At 60.1% G+C, this 10,012-nt stretch overlaps 1 protein-coding gene across 1 annotated transcript in view; it reads left to right on the top strand.

The window, feature by feature from the left end:
• Positions 1-15: 15 nt before the first annotated feature.
• ZBTB7A (zinc finger and BTB domain containing 7A) overlaps positions 16-10,012 on the top strand; it is a 10,730-nt gene continuing 733 nt past the window's right edge. Inside the window, exon 1 of the mRNA XM_010828450.1 lies at positions 16-5,748. Within this exon, the coding sequence (XP_010826752.1) occupies positions 4,490-5,748 (1,259 nt within the window). The 5' untranslated portion in view covers positions 16-4,489. The remainder of the gene's footprint in view (positions 5,749-10,012) is intronic.

Here is a 10,012-nt window from a genome sequence, read left to right as displayed (position 1 = left end):
TTGCTGGTGTCTGGCCCAGAGGGAGGCCTGTGAGGACGGGCGGGCAGGGGGCCGGCCGACAGCTGGCAGCCACAGTCACCCTGAGCCGTTGGTGCCCCCCACCCCCAGACCAGGACGCTGCATTCCTGTCCCATTAAACCCCAGGCCGGGGACCGGGCCAGGCAGGGATTGGCACCAGGTCAGGGCGGGGTAACCCGTCAGGACCAACCTTGCAACACAGGCTGCCAGGCTGGGAGGGGGTGGGGGCGGCCAGGCGCTGGCCTGGCAGCCGCACCTGGGTGCCAGACTTGCTGTGTGACCTTGGGCCAGTTGCCTACCCTCTCTGGGCCCGTGTTTTTCCCTCTAGATGATGGCTCAGCTTCCTCCTGGGGCCTACCTGGCACTTCCTCGGCACATAGGAGATGGAGAGGGAGACGGATTCCCTCTGGTATAATGTTCAGGAGTGAAGTTGAAAGCCCCACCCCCATCCACAAGAGAGGAGGCGAACCACCTCATCAGGCCTTTGGGGACTGTCACTGGCACATAGTAGGTCCTAGGCCTAGGCTTGCTGAGTGGACTAGAGTGGAACCCTTTGCTACCGTCACAACTCCCAGGGAAACTGAGGTGCTTTTCTTGGCCCAAGGTCACCCAGCTTGGAGGTGGACAGACCAGGATGTGCTCCTGGGCTGCCGTGGCACATAGTAGGTGTCAGAGGTCCCTGAAGGAGTTCTCTTTTGTTCTCTCCCTGGGTGGGTGTGGGAGCCTGTAAACCCCATTAAGCTGCCCCCCTCCCTGACTCTCCTCCAGAAAGGCATCAGCTGATGGTTACCTACCTACCTGCTGCTGGCCACCCCCTTCCTGGGGGGTGTGGGTAGGAGGGGGAGGCCCGGCCCCAGCCCTCACCTTGCAACTGACCTTGGGGACTCCTCGGCCTCCTGCCCCTGCCTGTCCTGGGGCGCTACCCTGGGCTTTGCCCCCTGATGTTCTGGGGACCAGGTTTGGACGCTCCCAGCCTCACCGTGCATCCCCAGTGGATGAGTGCTGGCAGCTCAGGTCAGAGCATCTGCGTCCCAGCCTGGCCACTGCTCTGCTGTGTGACCTTGCCCTGGGTTTAGCACCCCTCTGAGCTCCTCATCTCTACAGCCTAGGCTCCAGTTAGGTCTTGAAAGTTAGGGCACCGAGGAGGGCCCAAAGCTGGCTCAGCTCCTAGCTTCCTGCTGCAGCAAATGACCCTAGGTTGGATTGGAGGTGGGACTGGCACTGGCCCCTGGTACTGGGTGTGCCTGCCAGCCAGGTGGGCAGGGCTGGGCGTGGGCTCACTCGAGTGCATAGCTCTTTGGTCTTTGGTTCCTCCTGCTGTTTGCTGCACCCCTACTGTGTGCTGCCCAGGGGAGGGCTGGGTGTAGGGGCCTGGGAGCAGCCCAAGGGGGAGGAGGGTGCCCCACCTCCAGCCCAGGAGGAGCCTGCCGAGGCCTGCCCCTCGGCTGGCCGCCGAGTCAGCACCAAACGGCCCCGGAAATCCCATGGAGGCAAGTGTGGGGGTGGAGCTGTGATGAAAGACCGTGCCTTGGGTGGGTGTGGGCCTGAGCTCAGGGACCCTGGCCGTTGAGGGTGTGGACACGGCCAGCGTGGGGGGGTGGGGCTTCCTGGAGGAGAGCGGTTTCGTTGGCTCATCATTACCGAGGAAACCGCCAATGCAGGAGCACCTACTAAGTGTCAGGTGCCGCCAGTAGGGCCTCTTAGAGCAAGGAAGGGCTCTCCCGGCAAGACCCTGCCGTGGCGCACAGTGGGTGCTTAGTCATCAGTGCTTTCTGCCACCAGGACCCCACCTGACCTCCCTCTGCCATCTCACAGGGACTTCCTCCCCTTTCTTAGAGGGAGGGCCCCGAGAGGCCCCTGTGGGGACAGCGGCCTGGGGCGTGGCAGGCAGGTGGCATGAGTTCTTGGAGAGAGGGTTAAGCCAGGTGGCCAGTTTAGTTTCCAGGCCGAGAAAAGAGGCTGTGGCTTGCTGGGAAGTGTGTAGGGGAGGGTTGGGGGACCACCAGCCTCTCGCCTCTGTGGGTTCCTGGGTTAGCCTCGCTGGGTGCTCTCAGCCTGGCTTCTTTCTAGCTGTCTCTGGGCCTCAGTGTTCTCATCTGTGAATGGGGCTCATGCTGCTTTCTTGGGGGCTTCCCTTGACCTGCATCACCCCAGGCCTTGCCCTTGGGAGGAAGGTCTCACGTGATTTGTTGTTGTTCAGTTGCCAAGTTGTGTCTGACTCTTTGCGACCCCAGAGACTGCAGCACACCAGGCTCCTCTGTCCTCCACTATTTCCCAGAGTTTGCCCAAATTCATATCAGATGATTAGCTAGGGAAATAAGAGGCCCCAGCTGGGAAAGGGGAGGGACTCGGACCCCCAGACCCAACCCAGACCCAAGGACTGACCCACACAGCAGGCTGTGTGCGCTTGGCCCGGGTCTTCCAGCTGGTGGAGACCCAGGCTCAAGGCTTGATCCATCTCCCCAGGATGGGTTCAAGGACGGAGCCTGCTCCTTTCCAACTGGGTGACTTTGCACTTGAAGTAGGTCTGCACCAGCACCTGGCCTGGTGGGGAGGTGGGGGTGGAGTGGCCATGGCAGGGGTGAGTCACTTGGACCAATTCAGGTCTCGACCTAGAGGCCCCAGGAGGCACCTGAAGGGACACTGGCAGGCAGGGCAAGGGTGGCCATCTTGGCGTGTTGGTGGCCTGGATCAGAGGAGGGGCTGAGGCCGGTCTGATCCGGAGGCCCATCTGCCCACTTGCTCCCAGGGGCCCGGGGCCAGACGGCAGATGGTGGCAGGGGGTGGGAGCCGCCACAGGGGGCTCTGCTGAGGCCTCCTGTGGCCGAGCCTTGGATGGGGTCGCGCCCCCCACCCCCCATCCTCCTGCTCCCAACAGCCACATCTGAGCCTCCCCCCACACCCACCGCGGACTGGCGGAACAGAGGGGGGAGCTGAGCAGCTGGTGCGGTCGGCGGGAAAGAGGGCGGGCCGTGGAGAGAGGCGTCCCGGGAAGTGTACTGGCTGCCTGCGCGCCACACAAAGGCCTCTGTGTCGGCCTCAAGGCCCGGACCCTGCTCCCAGGCCGGCCCTGGGTCCTTGGGACTGGCTGGGCCAGCCGCCTGCATCCCGCAAGAGGCCTACCTAGCAGGAGGGATCGGGTTAGACCTGAGCTGGGTCACTCGGCTGGGGGTCCCGGGGAGGCTGAGGACGGCTGGATTCAGGCTCTCTCCCCAGGGACAAGCGGGGGCTCAGTCCTGAAAGCAGGCCAGCTGGGCCCAAGGAATGTGGGTTTTGTTGGGTGGCTCTGGGCAGCCAGGGGTTCCCCGGAGAGGGTGGAGGATGGGAACAGGAGCCAGGGGGTTGCACAAGCGCCCGAGTGGGTGGATGAGTCACAGCCCAGGGGAAGGCGGAAAAAAGGAGGGGGGGAGAGGGGCGAGATGAGTCCCCCTCTGGCCGTGCTCCGCCAAAGGCTTCTGCCCATTTGACAGATGGGGAGACTGAGGCCTTAAAAGCGGCAGAGTCTTGTCCTAGGCTAACAGTGCAGACAGGGTGGCCAAAAGGAGAGGAACTGGCTGGGCAGGAGGTGGGCAGGAGGCCCCTGGCCCCCCATTACTCCTTGACAGGGTCAGCTCAAGTAGGCAGGGAGGAGCATCTGACAGTGGCCTCGTTCCCTCCAGTTATTCACTGCAAGGGCTGAGCCACGTCCTGGGGGTCCACATGGCAGGAAGGGGTTCCTCCTGCAGAGTCGTGGCCCCACCCCACCAGGGCACACCCGTGGCCCCCATGGTTCTGGCCAGGTCCCCAGGTCTTGGCCTCACCCCTTCCTGCTGACTCAGAGCCCCCCCAAGAGAACTGGGCCTGACCAAGCAGCAGGAGGGAGGGTTAGGGAGGCCAAGGGGTCGGGCAGGGTTGGACAGCCACACCGTTTGGGTAATGGCTCTTGGGTCAGGCACCCTGGGTTTGAATTGAGGAGCAGCCACGGGGCCCTGGGACTCCCTGAGCCTCACTTTCTCACCTCTGCAGGAGAGACCACGCTGCCTATGGGACTGCTGGGCGCTCAGCCAGGATGGCACACAGTGGGTGCCTTATGTCACCATCCCCGCCTCCTAGAGAGCGGGTGGGCAGAAGCCTGTGCTCAGATTCACTAGGATGCAACTCATGCTGGGCATTTATTGAGCACCTTCTGTGCGCTCCCACACCACTTCAAACTGTCCCTCAGCTGGGCTCTCCCATCCATTAAAGAGGGGAGGGGCCTCATGTTCATCTCTGAAGCACCGGGCTGGGTTTTGCCAGTGTCATCTCATAGTGATGACCACGGACCACAGACCATCCTAATGCAGAGCCAGGGAAACTGAGGCTGGGGTGGGGGCATTACTCTCCAAGGGTCCTGCTGCCCGGCCAGTTGGCCCCATCCATACCCCCCCACTCTCCACCTCCGACCCTCACGACTGCTCCTTCCTTCCTGGTGCTGCAGGTCTCGGCGCGGAAGATGGCTGGCGGCGTGGACGGCCCCATTGGGATCCCGTTCCCCGACCACAGCAGTGAAATCCTGAGTGGACTCAACGAGCAGCGGACACAGGGCCTGCTGTGTGACGTGGTGATCCTGGTAGAGGGCCGCGAGTTCCCCACGCACCGCTCGGTGCTAGCCGCCTGCAGCCAGTACTTCAAGAAGTTGTTCACATCAGGCGCCGTGGTGGACCAGCAGAACGTGTACGAGATCGACTTCGTCAGCGCTGAGGCACTCACGGCCCTCATGGACTTCGCCTACACGGCCACGCTCACTGTCAGCACGGCCAACGTGGGCGACATCCTCAGCGCTGCCCGCCTGCTCGAGATCCCCGCTGTGAGCCACGTGTGCGCTGACCTCCTCGACCGGCAGATCCTGGCAGCCGACGCAGGCGCCGATGCCGGGCAGCTGGACCTCGTAGATCAAATTGATCAGCGAAACCTCCTTCGCGCCAAGGAGTACCTCGAGTTCTTCCAGACCAATCCCATGAACAGCCTGCCCGCCACCGCGGCCGCCTCCTTCCCATGGTCTACCTTTGGCGCATCCGACGATGACCTGGATGCCACCAAGGAGGCCGTGGCTGCCGCCGTGGCCGCCGTGGCTGCCGGCGACTGCAATGGCTTGGATTTCTACGGGCCTGGCCCCCCGGCTGAGCGGCCCCCAGCCGGGGATGGGGATGAGGGCGACAGCAACCCAGGTCTGTGGCCAGAGCGGGATGAGGATGCCCCAGCAGGGGGCCTCTTCCCAACCCCTGTGGTCCCGCCATCCACCGCCACACAGAACGGCCACTACGGCCGGGGCGGAGAGGAGGAGGCGGCCTCACTGTCGGAGGCAGCCCCAGAGCCAGGCGACTCTCCGGGTTTCCTGTCAGGCGCGGCTGAGGGCGAGGATGCGGATGGGGCTGATGCGGACGGGCTGGCGGCCAGCACGCTGCTGCAGCAGATGATGTCGTCGGTGGGCCGGGCGGGGGCGACCACAGCGGGGGACAGCGACGAGGAGTCACGGGCGGACGACAAGGGCGTTGTGGACTACTACCTGAAGTACTTCAGCGGCGCCCACGACGGGGACGTCTACCCGGCCTGGTCACAGAAGGTGGAGAAGAAGATCCGGGCCAAGGCCTTCCAGAAGTGCCCCATCTGCGAGAAGGTCATCCAGGGTGCCGGCAAGCTGCCGCGCCACATCCGGACCCACACGGGCGAGAAGCCCTACGAGTGTAACATCTGCAAGGTCCGATTCACCAGGTGAGTTGGCGCCTCCGTGGTGGGGAGTTGGGGTGCTTCCCGGGGGCCCCTGGTCCAGTGGCCGCACACGGCCCCCACGCCATCATGTGTGCACACACACGTTCACATCCTGCCTCCATGTGCAAAAACACCCTACAAGGGTGCCTACTCCATTGGTGCACCCCCCACCCCTGTGTGCCTGTCAAGAGAGCCTATGACGGGAGTGGGCACACAGCGCCTAAACAGGCTGACCCCTTAAACCTAAAGTGTGCCAGGTGGTGCCAAAATGTGTGAGGCTGGAAGGAAGAGCCCAAGGAGCAGCTCTTCTTTCTTTTCTAAAATATTTTTATTTATTGCATCGGGTATTAATTGCATCATTCAAATCTTTCTTTTTGGCGCACGGATTCTCTAGCTGTGGTGCTCATGGCCTCAGGAGTTCTGAGGCATGTGGGATCCTAGTTCCCCAACCAGGGACCAAACCCACATCCCGGGCATTGCAAGGCAGATTCTTTTTTTTTTTTTGCAAGGCAGATTCTTAACCACTGGACCACCAGGGACATCCCTGGCATAGCTCTTCTTCTTTTTCCCTGTGGTGGTTCTTCTCCAGACTGGAGAATCTGGGCCTTGGGAGAACACCACAGCCCTACTGGGAGCAGGGCGCTCTGGTTGTTGTGTTTAACTTACAAGCCTTCCATGAGCCCAGGGAACCTGCTTCATTCAGCCAACATGTATGAGTGCCTGCTGGGTGCCAGGTCCTGTTCTCAAAGTAGAGACATACCAAAATCCCCATGGGGGTGATGGGCATATGCAAGATATGACCACAGAATTGATAACATGAGTTGGTGGAAAATTCTAGGGAGGAAAAGAGCAGAGAACCGGGCAAGAGGGCAGCTGTGGGTGCTGCCCACCACAGGGAGGCTTCCCCGAGGACTGAGACCTAAAGGAGGAGAAGGCAGGAGTCACAGGGAGAGGGGAAGGGAAAGGCAGAGAGGGAAGCGCCAGTGCAAAGGCCCTGAGGCTGTTCAGCTTACAGAATGGGCTACAGCCAGTGGAGGAAGAAGGGCACAGGGGTCACTGGGCTTGGTCCCTGGAGAGGAGGTGTCTGAGGCCAGGTTTTAGGAGTCCAGAGGTGACAGGCTGGGCTTTGTGGGTCAGCCCAATGGAGGCGGGGGACTGGCTGGTGTGCAGGGGCCTTGCCAGGCTGGGTGACTCAGCATCACCCCCTACCCTCATCCGCGCTGGGGTTCCCCCAGCCACGCCCACCCAGGCTGAAGAAAGAGGCTATTGTCCCAGCTTCCCAACCCCACCCCATGGGGGTAGAATCTGGGGGCTGACCCCGGGCCCCCTCCCCAGCAGGCCAGGAGAGGAGGGTGTGGCTGGGACTCCAGGACCCAGGAGTGCCAGGCAGGGGCAAAGGGCACTGGCTGGGAGGCAAGCCACATGGATGGTGGCTTGGCTTCCCCTTTTGGTGAGACTGGGGTGCTGGTGGTCTTGGGGTCCTTTCTCTCCCTCCAGACATGGGGAGGGTGGACTGGGATAGCTGGGGTCCTGCCCTCAGGATCTCTGAGCCTGGGAGGAACAGCTTGGAGGAGACCTAGCAAGCCCGAGTCTGTAGAGGTAATACCCCCACCCCACCACCCATCCCGCCAAGGCTCAGTTTCATCTAATCTGGAGTTCTCCGGGCCGCCCCACATTCAGCATGGGGCTGATTCTGTTTACTGATTCCCTCAGTCAGGGAGACTGAGGCATGGAGCATCTTCCTCCCGTATGCCCACCTGGCTCCTCTCTGCCCACCCCCAGGGCCCCAGCTCCCACCCCTCCCTCCAGGCCGGGGAGCCTAGGGGCCCCTCTGAGTCACACTAGAGAGTTGAGTAAGCGGGGCCTGTGGCGGCCGGGGCTATAATTACCCGGGCCGGGGCTTGAAGTGATGAAACCCAGGCTGCCTCCACCGCCCACTGCACCTTGGCGCAGCCCCCAACCCTCTGTGCAACTCAGGGCAATTCACTTCCCCTCTCTGAGCTTCTAAGCCTCAGTTGGAGAAATCTCTGTGTGGTGCTAGAATAGTCTGAGTCCCTCCTGTTCCCTCCATGACGTGGCCCCAGGATGTGAGCAGGGCACCTGGGAGGCCATGTTAGTGGGCTCTGAGCAGGCAGAATGGGGAGCACCTGGCAACTGCCATCGTCTTCCTGGTGACAGCCTCAGTTACTCTAGGGAGCACTGAGTTCATTATGGCCCAAATTCTGTTGGCTCATGTGAGGGTAACAGGCCAGAGAGTAGTCAAGGGTCTGGTTGCATAGGGCCAGGATTTGATCCTCAGGACAGCAAGGAGCCTAGAAGAGTTAGAACAAGCAGGGACATCAGCTCTCTGAGTGATGCCAGAGGAAGAGACTTGGGACTGAAAGAGGCCAGGTGGCGGCAGGGGATGGGTGCAGGCCTTTGTCTTGGGGTTGGGAAAGACTTCCTGGAGGCAAAGGGGCATTTCATGTGGGGTTTTGAAGGATGAGTAGGAGTCTGTTAGTCCTGGCACTAAAGAAGTTCTCAGTCTGGTAGACATCAGAAGGGAGAGACCCAGAGGGACTCCATAGAGTGCAAGAGTCTGCAGCAAGGAGCAGGTCAGATGCTTGCCGGAGCTCTGGAGATCCAGGTCCCTGCCCCTGCCTTGTGGATTCCTGCCTGGAATCCACCCCCATCAGTATGAACCAGCATAGTGCAATAGAAATACCATGTGAGCCACCTCTGTGACTTTGCATTCTCTGGCAGCCACGTTTTCAAAGAGTAAAAGGAATAGGTGAAAGTAATCTTAATCATATTTTGCATAGTCTGTTAGTTCCATTTCAACATATGATTAACAAGCAAAATTATAAATGAGATATTTCATATCACTTTGAGTAAAGGAAGTCTTCAGAATCTGGGGTGCCTTTTGCACTTCTTGTACACCTTACTTTGGACCAGTCACATTTCAAGAGCTCAGCAGGACAGAGCAACACTTGCACCATGGTAACCCCAGAACTAATGAGATGATCAGTTTTGTAGGCCAGAGGTCCCAGGCTGAGCCTGGTCCACACTGCTGTTTGTGGGGTGAGAGGGGCAGGGAGGGACCCTGGAATCATACCCTGCTCTCATGGCTCACAGTTCAGACAGGGAGACAGACGAGAAACAAGATGGTAGCGTGAGGGAGCAAGAGTGAAGGAGTCTGGTTGGGCCTCTCTGAGAAGGTCACATTTGGGCCAAAATTCAGTTGTGAGGATCTGAGAGGAAAAACAGTGCTCTGGTCGTGAGAGCAGCATGTGTGAGGGCCCTGATGTAGGCTCGTGGTTCTTGGTGTGCTGGGGTCATAGCCAGGAAGCCAGCATGGCCAGAGTGGAGTGAGGCAGGGGAGGGGGGATTTGGCCGGAACTGGGGGGTGGGGGGACTTGGTTACTGCTATGACCAACTGCCCTGGATTTCCAGTGACCCAGGGGTTTCCCAGGACAGAGATCTTTCAGAGCTAAAACCAGGACTATTTAGCCCTCTCAGTCACCAATCCCTCCAGCACCCACGGCATTCTGTCTTGTTCTCTGGAGCATTTTCAGCACCTGGAACAGGGCTTCCCTGGTGGCTCAGATGGTAAAGAATCCACCTGCAATGCAGGAAACCCTGGTTTAATCCCTGGGTGGGGAAGATCCCCTGGAGGAGGGCATGGCAACCCACCCCACTATTCTTGCCTGGAGAGTCCCATGGACACAGGAGCCTGGCGGGCTACAGTCTATAGGATCACAAAGAGTCAGACACGACTGAGTGATTAAGCATGCACGCACTCAGCAGGCTTAAATACCTGTAGTGTGAAGCTATGCGTCTGCCACTGGGCAGAACCCTAGGCAGGAGAGAGGCGTCTTCCCTTCCTTCTTCTATGGATAAGAAAGGGGTTTCAGTGGGACTTCCCTGGTGGTCCAGTGGTTAAGACTCCAAGCTTCCACTGCAGGGGGGCACAGGTTTGATTCCTGGTTGAGTAGCTAAGATCTTGCAGTGCAGCCAAAAACAAAAGGTGAGGGGTTTCAGTGGGACTTTCCTGATGGTCCAGTGGTTAAGAATGCTCTTGCCATCTTGCCATCTCTGGTGAGTGAGCTGATCCAGCAGTGTTGACAAAAAAAGAAAAAGGGTTTTAGAGGTTCGGCTGGTGTCCCAAAACCACACAGCCAGCAGGGTTGAGGCCCTTTTTACACCTTCGTGGGTTCCTCAGTGCTGTTCTCAGAATGAGGACCTAAACCTGCTCACCGTGTTCCGCTGGGGTGCCCTCCCCGCCCCC

Source organism: Bison bison, unplaced genomic scaffold (assembly GCF_000754665.1).
Source record: "Bison bison bison isolate TAMUID 2011002044 unplaced genomic scaffold, Bison_UMD1.0 scf7180017864492, whole genome shotgun sequence".
Taxonomy (NCBI): domain Eukaryota; kingdom Metazoa; phylum Chordata; class Mammalia; order Artiodactyla; family Bovidae; genus Bison; species Bison bison.
The sequence above is the reverse complement of the archived record's forward strand: the minus strand, read 5'-3'. Positions and strand labels throughout refer to the sequence as shown.